General features: G+C 45.4%; 1 protein-coding gene across 1 annotated transcript in view; it reads left to right on the top strand.

Annotated features, from left to right (window-relative positions):
- The window catches only part of Abl2 (ABL proto-oncogene 2, non-receptor tyrosine kinase), a 98,298-nt gene extending 84,416 nt beyond the window's left edge, over window positions 1-13,882 (top strand). The window contains exons 6-12 of the mRNA XM_059280894.1: window positions 773-857; window positions 2,534-2,711; window positions 3,179-3,363; window positions 4,393-4,545; window positions 6,107-6,196; window positions 9,979-10,152; window positions 10,555-13,882. Coding sequence (XP_059136877.1) covers window positions 773-857; window positions 2,534-2,711; window positions 3,179-3,363; window positions 4,393-4,545; window positions 6,107-6,196; window positions 9,979-10,152; window positions 10,555-12,272 — 2,583 coding nt within the window. The 3' untranslated portion in view covers window positions 12,273-13,882. The remainder of the gene's footprint in view (window positions 1-772; window positions 858-2,533; window positions 2,712-3,178; window positions 3,364-4,392; window positions 4,546-6,106; window positions 6,197-9,978; window positions 10,153-10,554) is intronic.
- The last annotated feature ends 3,881 nt before the right edge of the window (window positions 13,883-17,763 follow it).

Raw genomic sequence — 17,763 nt, 5'->3', positions numbered from 1 at the left:
GTCCCCTTTCTGATCCCAGTGTCTCTTTTTTAAGTGTCCTGGTATAAAATTGCAGAGTTGTCCATCATGCGGTACCCTGGTGTGTCACTTATGTGTGTCACTTATGTGAGCTGTCCTCATAGGTGGCAGTCAGCCCCGTTGACAGAGCATGTTGGGGATGTGAAGGAAGCAGGGAGGCCTTGCGCATGCACTTTGTTCTTTAAGAAACGCAGGACCTAACCAGAAGGTCAAACACTAACTAGCAAAACGGAGTCTCAGCCCTCCCTCTGTTGTGGTGAGCTGTAAGATGAGGCTGTGGAATTTTGCTACCCTGTTTATTTTTACTCCAATGTCTGACACTAGATAAATTCAAGGACAGTATACTTAATTGTTCTTCTGTAGAGCGTATTAGGTTGTGTAAAATTTCTTAAGGTAATATACTAAAATACTCAAATGATGATCCCTTTTACTTTCAAAAAATTATTTTTATTGTACGTCTATGAGTGTTTTTGCCTGTATTTTAAGTTCACCACATGGGTGCAGTGCCCAGGGAGGCCAGAAGAGGGCATCAGAGTCCTTAGAACTAGAGATGGTTATGAGCATGTGGGTGCTGGGGACCAGACCCAGGTCCTCTGCAAGAGCAACGAGTGCTCTTAACCACTGAGCATCTCTCCTGCCCTTTACTTTTATACTTGAAGTAGGCTTATGAACTGACTTACCTGAATGAGAGGGAGGTTTGACCTCCTTTTTGTCTGTCTGTCTGTGCGTCTTACCTACTGTCTGGCTTTAACAGGAAGACACAATGGAGGTGGAGGAGTTCCTGAAAGAAGCTGCCGTGATGAAGGAAATCAAGCATCCTAACCTAGTGCAACTGTTAGGTAAGAAGCCCAAACTCTAGGTGTCCTTAGGGCCGTGCTCCCATCCAGCCCCTTGTTGTCTTCAGATCACGTTTGTGCGGAATGTTCTGTTTTGTTTCAGCACCATGGTGGAAGTGCTAGATGTAATCATAAGCTGGGGGTGCAGACCAGGGGTAGAGCTAGTAAGCATCAAGTCTTAGGCTTAGTACTGCAAACACACACATATACATACTCATCCTTTATCATTTAATTAGTAGACTGTTTAAAACAAAAAACAGTGGCCCAAGTTGATGGCTTTAAAAAAAAAAACTTTTATTTTTCATTTTGATTTATATGTATGCATGTTTTGCTTGGATGTATATGTCTGCAGTGCCTAAGGAAGCCAGAGGAGGACATTGGATCCCCTGGAACTGGAGTTGTAGATGGCTGTAAGCCACCCTGTGTGTTTTAGGAATCAATTCTGGGTCCTCTGGAAGAGCTGCCAGTGCTCTTAACCACTGAACCAACTCTCCAGCCCCTTTAATTTTTTTTTTCTTAGTTTATGTGTTTAGGTGTTTTGCCTACATGTGTGTCTGTGTACTACATGTGTGCCTAGTGCCCTTGGAGGCCAGAGGACAGCATTGGATTTCCCGGAACTAGAGTTACAGATGGTTGTAAATTGCCATGTGGATGCTGGGAATCAAACCCAGGTCCTCAGAAGAGTAGCCAGTGCTCTTAAATGCCCATTCATCTCCCTAGCCACAAATTGATTGCAATATGTAAAGCTGTCCAGTTGGTGATTTCCCCAGATTCAGAGTTCATAAGCATTCAATATGGCATCAAAAAATTGTCATGAAATATTAAGAGACATTAAGCAAAGGACCACTGAAAAAGTGAATGAAAACTTGTAGCTGATCAGTTTATTCAAGCAGGAAATGGATGTGCTGCAATGGGTTAGTTTCTTACCTGTTTGGACTACAAAGGAGCCTTTGATTAAACATTTTCCCTTTTTAAAAATCAGGCCTTGGGGGGGGGGGGCGGGGGCGGCGGTGTTGGTTCAAGACAGGGTCTCACTATGTAACCCTGGCTGTCCTGGAATCTACTCTGTAGACCAGACCACTGCCCAGCTGGATCATTTTTTTTGAATATTCAAATTAAGTAAGCTAGGCAAAAAGAAAAATAATTAATATGGAATCTGCCATGTATCAATGAAATCCTTAACTATGGAGGCAGTTTTTTACAAAATCGAGGCAGCCAGGTGGTGGTGGCTCATGCCTTTAATCCCAGCACTCAGGAGGAAGAGGCAAGTGGATCTCTGTGAGTTTGAGGCCAGCCTGGTCTACAGAGCGAGATCCAGGACAGGCACCAAAACTACACAGAGAAACCCTGTCCCAACCCCCCTGCCCCCGAAAACAAAAGACAGAGTAGTTGGAGGCAAGCGAGCGTCAGCACACACTTTAGTTCTGTTCCTTTAGATGAGCAGGGTTTGCACACAGTTGAAGTGGGGAGTGGGGCACATACAGAGCTCCAGGAAGTTTGGTCTCACTCCTTGTCAGGTTCGTAGAAGAGAGTGCTTTTGCTTTCAGACAGATGCTGAGACAGTCTGTGAAGCTGCAGAGGACAGCTCAGCAGGACAGACGCTTAGCAACCTGTTTTTAAGTTTTTGTTGTATTTATTTCATAGAAAGTGGTGAAGATTGTCCACTTGTTCTTGGTCAGGTGTGTGTACCCTGGAGCCGCCCTTCTACATTGTGACGGAATACATGCCGTATGGGAATCTGCTCGACTATCTCCGGGAGTGCAATCGCGAGGAGGTGACAGCCGTGGTTCTGCTCTACATGGCCACTCAGATCTCTTCCGCCATGGAGTACCTGGAGAAGAAGAATTTCATCCATAGGTGTGCAACCCTGACCACTGCGTGTGACTAACCACAGGAATGTGAAGGCAATAATTGGCCAGAACATTTCACAGGGAGAAAATCTCTGTTACAGTCTCAAACCAGAAAGCCCGGTTGCCTGACACTACATCTAGGATCCTTTTGCTCCATCTAGTGGCCACAGTTTTGAAGTATGATTCTGTCCTAGGAAAGTGTTTTAAAGCCTTCAGGGAGGGGTCTGTTGCTTCCCCTTCAAATGTATCCCATCATACTTAAAAAGGAATTCATTTTGTCTAACGTCTGTCTTCTGCCTCCTTGTGGTTACTCAGTGAGTGGTAGAAATTAGCAAGTTTCCATGTTGGTGATTATCATAAAGTAGTACAGTGTTAGTTAGCATTTCCTTATCAACTGGCTGTAGCACAAAGAACCAAGACTAGAGTGTTCAGACCCGTATCAGCCGGAATAATGCAGGGTTCTCTTTCCCATAGAGATCTTGCTGCACGGAACTGCCTAGTGGGAGAAAACCATGTGGTAAAAGTGGCTGACTTTGGTTTAAGTAGACTGATGACTGGAGATACCTACACTGCTCACGCTGGAGCCAAATTTCCTATTAAATGGACAGCGCCTGAGAGTCTGGCCTACAACACCTTTTCAATTAAATCTGACGTCTGGGGTAAGATTGATACAACTTCTTACATGTGCTTCATTTATTTATTTATTTAACATTAGCTATGGCCGGCCTGGTATTCACTATATAGCCTAGGCCAAAACTTGGGGCAGTTCTTCAGCCTCCATCTCCTGAGTGAGGACCATAGGCATGTACCACCATGCCCAGCTAATTCCCTTAGTTCACCAGAGCTTTTATGATGTTCAGATAAAAAAAAGTACTTGGAGAGGCTGGTGGAAACAGCTGGGGAGGAATAAACACCTGTAATACCATCACTCAGGCATCTGAGATAGGAGGCCTGGGAGTTTGGAGTGAGGCCAGCCTGAGCTACTTACTTAGCATGTTGAAGGGCAGCTTGAGTTACGTAGGGATGGGGTATAGTTTAGTGGTAGAGTACTCGTCTGGCTGCTACAAGACCCTGGGCCATTCCCCAGCATAGGGGTTGGGAGCAGAGACAATGGGAACACTGTAAGTGTTATAGTTGGGGCATGGTAGCAGATGCCTGTACTTCAGCATTCTGGATGCTCAGATGCTCAGATCCTTGAGTCCTACCTGCAATATGGCGAGACTCTGTATGAACAACAAAGTAGCTTGGCATGGCAGCATAGGCTCTGAACTCAGCACTCAGGAGACTGAAGGAGTAGGAGCACCTAGTGGAGTACAGGCCAGCCTGGGCTATAGAGTAACTTCTAGGCCAGCCTGGACTATGTAAGAGCCTGTCTGGGGTGAGGGGTGGGGCGCTTGAAAAAGGGTCCAGTCCAGACCCCATCCTGCACTGGAGTTGTGATAGTCCTTCCTCTCTAAAGCTTCCTGCTCTTTGTGTGAGGTTTGGCTCACTTATGGAATTCTGACATGGGGAACACTCTGTGTAAGAAAGGTCTGATAATGCTTCATTGAGAATTTGTCCTTGTCCTGGATCTAATTTCTACTGCCACGAGAAGTAGAATGACTAACTAGAGAGACCCAGTAGACCAAATTAGTATAGAAATTTGGAGTTGGGGCCAATCGAAATTAGTTTTTAATCTCTTTACACAGCTTTTGGAGTACTGTTGTGGGAAATTGCTACGTATGGGATGTCGCCATATCCGGGTATTGACCTATCTCAAGTCTATGACCTGCTGGAAAAGGGATATCGAATGGAACAGCCTGAGGGATGCCCCCCTAAAGTATATGAACTTATGAGAGCATGTAAGTGTTTTACATGTTTGAGCTTTGAAAAAGAACCAGCAGCAGGATGGTTAATGAAATCTGCACCATTTCTGCTCTCAGCCTTAGACTGGGTCTGGTCTCATTAACAGTTAAAGAGCTTGTCATCGACAGGGCCAGTTGGCAGAGTGCATGATGTACCATTGAGTCTCATTGGAATCCTAAGAATAGTTGTCTGTGGCCCAAATATAGAGCCAATTTCTGAAAAAACATTTGTATATTTGATAGACAATGAGAAACTGAGTTCGCATAATAAGTTACGAGGATTGGCTGCTCTCAGCTAGATGTGAATGGTTACTGAAGACTGATTGTTAAAATAACCTCAAATGGGCTGGGAGGTGGCTCAGTGGGTAAGAGCACTTGCGCTGTAAGCATGGCGACTTGAGTTCAAATCCCTGGTAACCGTGTAAAAAGCCTGGCTCAGCTGCACATGCCTGTAACCCCAGCATCAGGGATCTCACGGGGTCCAGGAGCTCACTGGCCAGCCAGCATACTTAGCTGAAGTGGCAAGCTTCTGGTCAGTGAGAGGCCCCATGTCAAGGCAGTAAAGCATAGAACAGTAGAGAAAGACGTCCTGTGTTTTTCTGTGGCTTCCACATGCCTTACATGTGTACATCTAAGTGCACGCTCCCATGCATTTATTACACACAAAAAAGCCAAAAAGTAATCTCTTATGAATGTGGACAAAACATCAGACCCTTGCTGAGGATGCAGCACACTTAGGAATATGTGTAGTAATGAAAATGTGCTTGTGTTCACACATTTCTCTATCATTACTTTTTTACTGTATTATTTTCTCATTGAGCATTTGTGTCTCATGCTACCCTTTATCAAGTGGATACTCTATAATCTTCCTGATAGCTTGTTAAACTTCTGAATTTATACACTCAATATTTAGGAACCTGGGTGTGCTTTGTTGTTTTTTGTTTGGTTGGTTTTAAAGACAGTGTGTCACCATGAAGCCCCAGCTGGCCTGGAACTCACTGTGTCTGGCAGACTGGCCTTGACCCATAGAGATCTGCCTGCCTCTCCCTCTTCGATGTTGGGATTAAAGGTATGTGCTACCATGTGTAGCCAGTTATTTTTTAAATTACATTGATTTATTTATGGGGCTTGAGTGTGTGTACTGCAGCATTAGTGTGGGAGCCGAGAGAATTTGTATAAGTAAGTTCTCTCATTCCACCGTGTGGAAGCCAGGGATTGAACGCAGGTTGTCAGGCTTGGTGGGAACACTTTTGCCACTGAGCTATCCTACCAGCCCCCCAGCTCACTTCTCTAATAGAGGGAAATTTGCCATTTTCTAAGCATTGTCCCCAACTTTTCTTCACTTTTGTAGTAGTGGGAATGGGAACCAAAGCTAAATAGGACCAGCACAAGGAGTGGGCACTCACACCTCAGGGCTGGACCGGGAGTTAGCCACACATCCCCCACTCCCATGCACGTGCCGCACTCTGATAGGCACATACTGTGATGTGTGGACCCCATTACTGGTGTGCTGCCGGGCATGGCTGTCAGGAAGGCTGTAAGTTCTCTTATACTGCAGGCTGGAAGTGGAGCCCTGCCGACAGGCCGTCTTTTGCTGAAACCCATCAAGCTTTTGAAACCATGTTTCATGACTCCAGCATCTCTGAAGGTAAGTCTTCCGGCGGGAGGTGACGACTGGTGGCCAGGTGCAGGGCTGTGATGGTCATTTCAAAAATGAGCAGCTCCTACAGTTTTTAAGGGTTGAAAGTTGACTTTTGACCTTTATTATTCTCATGTTACTGCTGTTTTATACCTTTTTAGTTCTGTGTTGTTTTTTTTTTCCCTTTCTTTTATTTGTTTTTTTTGAGACAGGGTTTCAGTGTACATCCCCAGCTCTTACTCTGTAGACCAGACTGGCCTCGAACTCACAGAGATCTGCCTGCCTCTCTGCCTTCTGAGTACTGGGATTAAAGGTATGTGCCACCACCGCCCTGGAGTTTGGGGTTTTCTATATCATATTCCATTGAAATTACATTTTGATTTGAAATTTGCTCGGTCTCTACAAAGAAAATCAGTAACTTCAATAGTTCTTAACACAATACGAAGAAGATTGTAAAAATAAGTGTGAAAGTGTTCTAGGAGCTGGAAAAACATCTCAGCAGTCAGGACACTTAGTGCTCTTGCAGAGGGCCAGAACCAGAATTTATTTCTCAACACCCACTTTGGGTGACTCACAAATACCTGTAACTCTTGGCTCTAGAGCAGTGGTTCTCAACCTATGGGTTGTGACCCCATGGGGGTTTGTTGAAAGACCCTTTCACAGGGGTCACATATCAGATACTAAAGGGTCATGGCATTAGGAAGGTTGAGAACCATTGCTCTAGAGGCTCCAGTGCCCTCTCCTGGTCTCTGTGTGCACTTGCACTCATGTATGTATACCCACACATATGTACATAATTAAAAGTAAATCTTTAAAAACAAATGGATTCTAGGCCGGGCGGTGGAGGTGCACACCTTTAATCCCAGCACAGAGAGCCAGGCAGATCTCTGAGTTGGAGGCCAGCCTGGTCTACAGAGCAAGATCCAGGACAGGCATCAAAACTACACAGAGAAACCCTGTCTCGAAAAACGAAATAAACAAACAAATAAATAAATAAATATATTCTAATTCTAAACCACATCTAAGGCAAGGCCTAGACCCCCTCCCCATCAATATCACAAAATTTCATTTCTAGAAATAGAGTATAACCAAGATTTCTCTAGACAGATGTGTCATCTGAGTATAGTTTATAATACTGAAAAACGTAGGAACAATCTAAGCATCTAGTGGACTGTTGATTGTATAACCACATAACTGAATACTTAAATTATATTCTTAAATATATTAAGCTATCAATAGAGATAAGCTTGTCCTTACTCAAGAAATGGGTATATGGACACAGAGGAAGTATATGGACACATGCAGGAAGTTGCTTGATTTTGTACGTAGTACTCACATCCAAAGAAGTCAAGCAATAAGCAGTGTGGTGGCACACCAGTTCTTTCAGCACTCAAGAGGCTAAGGCTGGAAGATCTCAAGTTCAAGGCTAGCCTGAGATATATCATGAGACTATTAAAGTTAGTAACCTGCTTTCTTGTGCTCTGGAGTGAGAGCCTGTTCTTGGAGAGCTAAGACTACAGAAGTCCTAGTTTCACCTGTCTATTAGACACTGTGATACAGTTCTGAAGTTTGTACAGACTTTCCTCCCTTTATCATTGCACAGAATTGATCTTGTAATTTAAGTTTTCAAATGTTAGAAAAAATTAAGAGTTGAATTTTGTCTTCCTCTAGTGATTAATCACATGAGGTAAGAAAAAAAGAGAAACAGAAGTACATCATCAACATTTCAATAAAAATATCTTCCTCCTCCTTCCCTGAGTTGTCCATAACACACACACACACACACACACACACACCACACACACACACACACACACACACACCCCAAATAAATGTAATAAAAATTCTTTGAGTGGTAACATTTTTACAATTTAATTGATTGTGTTTCATTTTTATTTAGGAATAAAGAGTGTACTTTTGCCTCAGTAAAAGCGACAAAGCTCAGCCAGGCAATGGTGGCGCATGCCTTTAAACCCAGCAACATGGGAGGCAGAGGCAAGTGGATCTCCGGGAGTTCAAGGCCAGCCAGGGCTACATAGTGAGACCGTTTCAAAAACAAAACAAAACACATTTTGAGGCTGGAGAGGTGGCTCAGAGGTTAAGAGCACTGGCTGTTTTTCCAGAGGGCCTGAGTTCAATTCCCAGCACCCACATGGTGGCTCACAACCATCTATAATAGATCTGGTGTCCTCTTCTGGCCTGCAGGCAGAACACTGTATACATAATAAATAAATCTTTTTAAAAAGTCACAAAAGTCATGACTTGGTTAAATCAGCCAAGGGTGACCGATAGAGTGAACACTATTTTGATAATCAGGTTTCATTTGGGGGAGGGTTGTTTTTGTTTATTAGTTTTTGTTTTTTAATGTTGGTACTTGGGCTCGAACTCAAGGTTTTCATGCATGTTAGACAGATACTCTACCACCCGAGTGACATCCCCAGCTCAAAAGAATCAGGCTTTTGTTTTTCCCATTGCAATTGGTTAGTTGGTGTGTGTGTGTGAGTGAGTGAGTGGGAGAGAGAGAGAGAGAGAGAGAGAGAGAGAGAGAGAGAGAGAATGAGAATGATTTGTTTCACTTGCATGAAATGGAATAAATTATATTACTCTCCTTTTCAGTGAAAACTGCAACCTAAAAATAGAAATCTCTCCAGACATGCGTCCTCTTTATTCAGCATCCGAACAGCACTTAGTAAGGGAGGCTCTCCAAATGCCCACTGAGCCCAGTAAGCATGTGAAGCTATGAGCAACGTCACTTGCCAGCAGGAAATAACAGATTAAACCGTGAGATTCCCATGGCATGCTTACCAGGATGAGCAAAATCAAGTTACATACACTACAGAATAACAGCATCCAGTTTTTGCAGGCATGCCGAGTAGGTAGCCAGAACATTTACACACTGGCAGTGTGGGTGTAAACTGATATGGCTGTTATATTGGTCAGAACCTGATATAAGATCAGTGAATGCGCACCCCATGACCTATCCGTTCACATCAATTAGATGTACATGGCCTTGTGAACCAACAAACTTGTATCAGGTTGTTTCTAGCAACATATTCATAGTAGCTACAATTGGAAACATCCTAAATAACCATCATTAGGAGGACAAATGAATTTTGGTAGTATCACACATCAGAATACTACTATACAATGAGGAAGAGATCCCACCACATGCAATTACATGTAAATCTGTAAGAATAATGCTGAGTAAAAAGAAATTGTACATAAGAGTATACATGGGGTTGGGCGGTAGCTCAGTTAGTAAAGTGTTTGGCATTCAGGTCAGAGGACCTGACTTCAGATCCCCAGCACCCACATGCAGAACTGGGCATGACAACACACCCCTGGGAGATGGAAATAGGAAGATCACTGGCTTGCTTGCCAATTGGTCTAGCTAAAACAGTGAGCGCTAGGCTGAGGAGAGACCCTGTCTCAAAAGGTAAGGTGGAAAGCAGTTGGGGAAGCACCTGGCATTGGCCTCTGTCCTCCACATATAGAAGCTCCTATGCACACATAAGATTATATACTCTGACTTCATTTATGTGTCTTTGTATAATTTATTTTTGTTATTTTCAAGATGACATCTTGCCATTTTGCTCAGGCTAGTCTCATATTTCTGGGCTGAATGGATCCCCCAGCCTCAGGCTTCTGAGCATCTGGGCCTATAGCACCGACTGTTCACTCAGCTGCATTTATGAACTTCAGTATTCTGCTCTCCTTTCCCCCTTTTCAGTTGTATGCCTTGTTCTCTATCTTAAGAGTGTCTTTTTGACCAGACCTTGTCTTTCTTACAGAGGTGGCTGAGGAGCTTGGGAGAGCTGCCTCCTCGTCATCTGTGGTTCCATACCTGCCTCGGTTACCTCTACTTCCTTCCAAGACTCGGACCCTGAAGAAGCAGGGGGAAAACAAAGAGAATGTAGATGGGGGTCTTGATGTCTCTGAGAGCCTGGCGTCCAGCTCAGCACCAGGTATGAGGGGTCAGAGCAGAGAGTGTATGCCTGAAGAACCAGTGTGTGACGCTTCTGGGCCTTGGCCCTGCCTTGCCAGTATGGGCGGAGCTGTCCATCCAGTATAGGGCCTGCTTACCAGCTCTGTTTTCTCAGCCCCTGGCTCCCACATAGTTACCCAGATAAGTGATGACAGGTGCATCTGGATTGTAGAGAGGGGTGCACACAGAACCAAGAGCAAGTGTCACCATTACTATCCACATCCCAACTGGACACTAATCACTGAAGCAGTGATGTTTGTTAATGTCCTACGTAAGGCCAACATCTGATGTGTAATAAATGCAGACAGAACTTTTCTAATTTAGTCATGCTAACTGGCTCACCTTTTGTCTTTCCTGTTACTGATTGGCCATTTCTCAGCAGGGTTCATTAGAAGTGCACAAGCCTCCAGTGGGTCTCCAGCTCTGCCTCGAAAGCAAAGAGATAAGTCACCTAGCAGCCTCTTAGAAGATGCCAAAGAGACATGCTTCACCAGGGATAGGAAGGGAGGCTTCTTCAGCTCCTTCATGAAAAAGAGAAATGCCCCCGCGCCCCCTAAGCGCAGCAGCTCCTTTCGTGAGATGGAGAACCAGCCCCACAAGAAATATGAACTCACGGGTAACTTCTCACCTGTTGCTTCTCTACAGCATGCTGATGGGTTCTCTTTCACTCCCAGCCAGCAAGAGTCGAATCTGGTGCCAGCCAAGTGCTATGGGGGGAGCTTTGCCCAGAGGAGCCTCTGTACTGACGACAGTGGTGGGGGTGGGGGCAGCGGCACTGCTGGGGGGGGGTGGTCTGGCATCACAGGCTTCTTTACACCTCGCTTAATCAAAAAGACACTGGGCTTACGAGCAGGTAAACCCACAGCCAGTGATGACACTTCCAAGCCTTTTCCAAGGTCAAACTCTACATCTTCCATGTCCTCAGGGCTTCCAGAGCAGGATAGGATGGCAATGACCCTTCCCAGGAACTGCCAGAGGTCCAAACTCCAGCTGGAAAGGACAGTGTCCACCTCTTCTCAGCCAGAAGAGAATGTGGACAGGGCTAATGACATGCTTCCAAAAAAATCTGAGGAAGGGACTGCTCCAGCCAGGGAGAGACCAAAAGCCAAACTGTTGCCCAGAGGAGCCACAGCTCTTCCCCTGAGAGCCCCTGACCCAGCCATCACAGAGAGCGACTCTCCAGGGGTAGGGGTGGCTGGGGTGGCAGCTGCCCCCAAAGGCAAGGAAAGGAATGGCGGGACGCGACTTGGAGTCGCTGGAGTCCCAGAGGATGGAGAGCAGCCAGGCTGGTCCTCTCCAGCCAAGGCCATAGCCGTCCTCCCAACTACCCACAACCACAAAGTGCCCGTCCTTATCTCACCCACTCTGAAACACACTCCAGCTGATGTGCAGCTCATTGGCACAGACTCTCAGGGGAATAAATTCAAGCTCTTATCTGAGCATCAGGTCACATCCTCTGGAGACAAGGACCGACCCCGACGGGTAAAACCAAAGTGTGCCCCACCCCCACCACCAGTGATGAGACTACTGCAGCATCCATCCACCTGCTCAGACCCCGAGGAAGAGCCGACTGCCCCGCCTGCAGGACAGCCCACTCCAGAAACCCAAGAGGGAGGAAAAAAGGCAGCTCCAGGGCCAGTGCCCAGTAGTGGGAAACCTGGGAGGCCAGTGATGCCTCCACCTCAAGTGCCTTTGCCCACATCTTCCATCTCGCCAGCCAAAATGGCCAATGGCACAGCAGGTACTAAGGTGGCCCTGAGAAAAACCAAACAGGCAGCCGAGAAAATCTCAGCTGACAAAATCAGCAAAGAGGCCCTGCTGGAGTGTGCCGACCTACTGTCCAGTGCAATCACGGAACCTGTGCCCAATAGCCAACTGGTAGACACTGGGCACCAGCTGCTTGACTACTGCTCAGGGTACGTGGACTGCATCCCTCAGACTCGAAACAAATTTGCCTTCCGAGAGGCTGTGAGCAAACTGGAACTTAGCCTACAGGAGCTGCAGGTGTCTTCTACAGCTGCTGGTGTGCCTGGGACAAACCCTGTCCTTAATAACTTATTGTCGTGTGTACAGGAAATTAGTGATGTGGTGCAGAGGTAGCCATTGTCAGCCTAGTGGGAAATGCACACATATCTGAGGGGAGAGGGAAAGGGACTCGTTTTCCTGTGTTCTTGTTTTTAAAAAGTGAAAGACTAATACTTGAGTGTGTTTATGTGAAGTACCTCAGATCCCTGAATTCTCACGTTTACAGGTTCATCTCAAAATAGCAAAAAAGGAAATCACATACGTAGATAAGTCCATCTGGTGGAGCGGGGCGGCGTGGACAGAGTTGGAAACTGCCCTGGGAAGTAAGGGAGCATCATGTGTATGTCCTAAAGTGCAGCCCCTCCCTGGCCGGACTAGCCTGTGGTGGTCCATTGGGCTGTCTCTGTGGTTCTGTAGATGAAACGGGCCTTGACCTGGCAGGTCCTGGGGTGATTGTGCTTCAGTTCACCACTCAAATTCGAGGAGCAGGAAAAAGCAGAGTGAGGATATAGCAGATGTCTTACTCAAGGCTGTTGGAAGTGGCTTTTGGACTTGCTTCCATGGGTCATTGCTGCTGTAGCAAGATCTGCAAATTCGATTGCTAGAATACTAAGCTGGGAAACGTGGCCCTTTCCATCTGCTTTTGTCCTGTTTACCATGGGTGCATTAGTGGGTGCAGGAAGTACAGAATTCGAGGGACATTTAGTCAGATTGACACCTCTAAATCTCTTAGGGTGATTAGCAGTCACCCCTCCCACTCTTCTAGTATGTTACTTCCTAATGGACCAGTGTCCACTGGCTGCTCGGTGGCTCTCTGTAAACCACGGGCGTAGGGGGGCTTCTTAGTGCTTCTTCTCTGTCCCTTGCTGGGCAGGCTGTCTTCCTTTATTTCTGACAGCATTCAGGGCATTACCCAGCGTCAATGTTGAAAATAGTGGTCACTACAGGTTCTCATAGGGGAGACCCTCTGCCCCTGAATACTGACAGGATGGCCACTTGAGCAGCTATGTATACTCCGTTTTTCATTAAATACCAAGGAGATGCAGTACCTTTTTGGGACTGGCTGGGCCCAGAGGCCTGAGACTGAGAAGAGAAGCTTGCTTGATCCACATGGCTATTTGCACCTTCCCCTTCCCTTAGTCCCACACTAATCTGGGTGGACAGTGGTCTGAGAAGGCCTTTCACTAAGGGCTTGCCTCCACAGTATTCCTCACCTTCTCTTTCTCTGCTCACGGAACACGCCACCCCCTTGTCTAACTTGGTGGAGTCTTCTGGGAATATATATATGTGTTGGGTTATTTATTTTGGTCTTTCACCTCTATTTTATTTTAAGAGTGCATTATAGAAGGAGTGGGTTATTTTCAGGGAGCACCAGTTAGACTAAAAAAACCTAAGGCTTTAACCTGCAAATAGGTTTTGCCCTTGAAAAATAGGCATTTCCCTTCCCTGATTACAGTTATGGAAGCTAATAGGGTAACATGGAATAGAAATTTAATAGGATACAAATTGTTAATGGTTTTGGTACTGGGTCTAATTTTAGTTTTTTGTTGTTGTTGTTGTTTTTTCACTTTGTGAACACCCCTTTCATTCCCCAAAGAGAACCTAATACAAAACATCTTGATTTTTTTTTTCTTCTTCCAAAAGAGTATTATTTAGGAAGATGGGCATTCAGCACTGAGCCATGTTTTCTTCCTGACCGTCATCGATCCACCATCAAGTAGCCGCCCCATCTTTTGATCTATTAATTGAAGGCAATTGCCCTCTCAAGAGTGTTTTGCAGACTAATATGCAGCTCCCTTTGAGAGCCTCTCTGGAGAGCTCTTTACTTAGTGTTGCTACATTGGGTTGCTTCTCATTCTCTCTGCTGAATCACAACTAGGAAACTTTAGAACTGCTGTGCTTACAGTAATGGGGCCAGAATCCTAAGGGGAAGCTAGTTCAGCTTGCATTTGGCATCCTTGACCAAGGAAGAAATTTAGTTTTCATTAGAAAGAAAGGCAATTTGGATACTTATCACTGCTGCTCAAAGGCGGCTCAGGGTAAGAGGAGGTTTGGAGTGGAGGAGAAGGGCTCCTGCAGGTGTTAGTGTTCCCAGCTGTGGTCTGGGTCTGCACAGCAGGGATCAAGTCAGTGGCCTCCTGGTAGCTGGAAGCGAATTTTCCCACCTCCTCCTCCTTCACCACTCCCCACCAGCCTGTGCTCCCCCGTAAACTTGAATCTCTTTTAGCAGTTAGCCTTGTATAGGTGGGGAGGAGAAAGCTAAAATTGGAGGCCATTATTAATGCTACTTTTAAAGTTTATCCCTGCCATAATGGGATGTCATAAGAGATGATTGTTGTTTTCAGGTTTGGGTCTTGTTTTGTTTTGTTTGTTGGTTGGTTGTTTGATTTTCCCTTCAGAGTTCTGAAAACAGACTTGGAGAAACACTACTGAGTATCTCAGCTCCCTTCTTTTCTCAGTCTGAGGGACTGAGTCAAGGCCAAGTCTCACTGAGGGCAGCACAGATCTGTCCTGCTTCAAGTGGGTCATCACGAAGTCCCTGAGTTGAACTGACCTTTTTCTCAACACAGTCATGAGTAGCGTTAACTGTTGCAGCACACTCCACATGATGCATGGGCTGCGGAGCTTTCAGGGATTGGGCCCCACAGCACAGAGGCACTGTCAACTTGCTATGAAAGAAGTGTTTAGGGTTTTTGTTTTCCTTTTTTCATCTACCTGCAAGGGACCAGCTTAAAATTAAAAATAAAAAATAAATCAGTAAATTAAAAGGTTTGAATCTAAAGCAGAGAAAACTGCTTTTAGAAACTAAAAACTGTAACTTAACTTTCTGTAGCCTGGAAAGAAAGCAGATGGCATTTCCTGCAGTCATGTGATGCATGCTTGCCTTGCCACAGCATCATCACGTTCCTGTACAAGTCGTGTGCTTTCAGTTGCATTTCCTACCTCCAAGTCCTGCGTTCTGTATTGAATATATCCTCATTATGCTTTACAGGAAGCTTCTGGGTTTTAAGCTTTGGCTACAATAATATTTTACAGTTTCAGATGATTCCCATCATGACGTTCAGAGAGAGAGCGAGAGACCTTAAAATGGGCCCTTCTTAAAAGCTGTATTTTGTAGTGAATTGAACTGAATTGAACATGATGCACCAGGCTGTGATCTGTCATCTGAGACACTGATTGGTCATTTTCTGGATGGCCTCTGTATAAGGTCGTCATAGTGGAGACTAGTTCACAGCAGCGTTTTCAGGTTTCAGTTAGAAGTGTTCCCACCCTTAGTTGACGATTGGCTGGTAAAAACCATTTCTTGTTATTATGAAGACAGTGGGGTTTTGAGTTCAGAGGATACAGCAATGTCAGTAGTGTGAGGTGATGTTTATAGAGTAGGTAGCTCAGGTGCCTGGTGCACACTGAACACTCCATGAATGTTAACTGCTAGTGTTCACTCCTAACCCGGGAGCACACAATAGTCTTCTAAGGGAAACTGATAAATTAGTCCCACTCTATATTGGAATTCCCAGTGCGGTGAGAGAGTACCCCCTGTGTTTCCCAAGAACTTCTCCAAGTTTCAAACACTCAGCACTATCTGAACAAAACACTATTTGTGCCCTTTTCTGTAGAGAAGAAGAAACTAGAGAGTATATTGTCACTAGTCCGTTATCTTGAGCAGTCCATGGCAGAGCTGAGGCTAGAATTCAGGAGTCCTGACATTGTGGCGTTTCTCCACCACACCTGCGGCAGCCTTGTGAGATGCCAAGGCCACAGACAATCAGTGTACATGGTGCTGCACACTTCTAAAGCACAGTCTCTCATGGGCCCTGGCTAGCAAGGGCTTGGATGTTGAGTAACAGTGTAGCCAAACAAGCCTTTAGTAGAAGTTGGTTATGAAGCGAGCATGGCGCTATTCTTCTAGACTTCAGCCACGCAGAAACCTGCACTTTGTAGTTTAAAATACTAATTTGAGTTGTTTCAAAACAAAAAGAGAAGAAGAAAACCAGTCCCTACATTCCTTTTTTTGTTCAAAAAGAAATTTATTGTTGTGTCATTTTAATGACTATGGGATAGTGGGAAAGAACCTGGAGAAATAAATGCAATCCAATTATAAAGTTGGATGATGAATACCTGTAGAGAATCCCCTCTGTAGTTTGCTACAGAGTTATATATGAAACTGCTAAATGAATCTGTAGAGATACTGCAAATGTTTGCTAATAGTGCAGAGCTGAGGAACTTGGGAAAATTGGGGACCGGTTTTTTTGGTTTCCTTCTCTTTAAGAGGTAGTAAAATGGTGGCATGTAATCCTAGCAGAGAAGAAGCTGAGCCAAGAGCATCTCAAGTTCCTGACGAACCTGGGCTACAGAACGAGACTTGAAGGAGGGTGGGCTAGTCCCTTTGGAGCCCAGCAGCTTGTCCGGGCCCTTGATTGGAAAGTGAAGGCCCTCTTTCTTCTGATCAGTCATCTGGTACATGCTCAACTAGTGTCCTTGCTGTGGTCAGAGCAGACTCATTTCCTGTTCGTGCTGACAGTATCTTTTTAAAAATAATGCCCTGGGGGCTTGTGGGTAGAGAACTGATGTGCTTGGAGAATTTCTAGAATTTCTCTACCAGTTATAAATGACATTGACATTTATCATCTCTTTAAAAAAAAAAAAAGGTAGCTGGGCTAAACTCACCTATTAGATAATTATATACTCAAGTAACTCATGTGGAGGCAGGCAGCTTACGTCCAGCTGCACTCTATATTCTGACCTCCCTGTATTTTTTAGTCAATCATGTGGAGGTGACTACATGCAGCTGCACTCTATGCTGACCTCCCTATGTTTGTCTGTCTTTGCTAGTGATATCATTGTCATCGTTAGGCCGTGTCTGCAGGGGAGTTGATCCTGGGTTGACAGAGTCATCTTTATTTCTATTCTTAATGATCTGTTTCATCCTCTTGCATGCATTAACTTGCTTCTCCTGGATCTGGGACCCATTCTTATGCCCTCAGCATCTGCTATGGCCAGTACTTTTTATATTTCCTATCAGCTGCCTTAGCTTCGTCAAGTTGGTAGCCCAGTTCTTTGAAAAATGCCTGTTTGGGTTTTGTTAGGCGTGCAGGAGCCTAGAGCAGGCAGTTCCAAGGGAACCTGTGCATAGACCGGCGGAGGCAGCCCCAAGGTTCCTGTGGCTTCCATGCGGTGAGCATTGCCTTCCGAGCGGAGAGGCAAGGCCTTGGGATGCTTCTAAAACTTGGCCCACTCCTACTGTCTTATGCAGAGTTCCAGTTTTCCAGCTTAGGGGTCAGAAGTGCTTGGAGTTCCTGTCACCTGCACTAGTCAGCACAGCACAGCACAGCGGCCCAACTTCTCTGCTGTTGCCTGTGGTCCCACTACCCAGGAAGCTGGCTTGGTTCACCCTGCTCAAGAGCATTGGCAGCTGATTCTTGGCTCCAGCTTGTCTTTATAAGGCTGCTGCTTTCCATGCCATGTGTATGTCCCATCTTGACTGTGTGCGCGATGATAACTCTTTCCTTTTGGACTAGCTCCCCACGTGACCCAGGAGGCCCCTGTGCTGTTTCCTGGATAAGGT

This window comes from Peromyscus eremicus, chromosome 15 (assembly GCF_949786415.1).
Source record: "Peromyscus eremicus chromosome 15, PerEre_H2_v1, whole genome shotgun sequence".
NCBI lineage: Eukaryota > Metazoa > Chordata > Mammalia > Rodentia > Cricetidae > Peromyscus > Peromyscus eremicus.
This window is presented reverse-complemented; position numbering and strand designations above follow the sequence as displayed.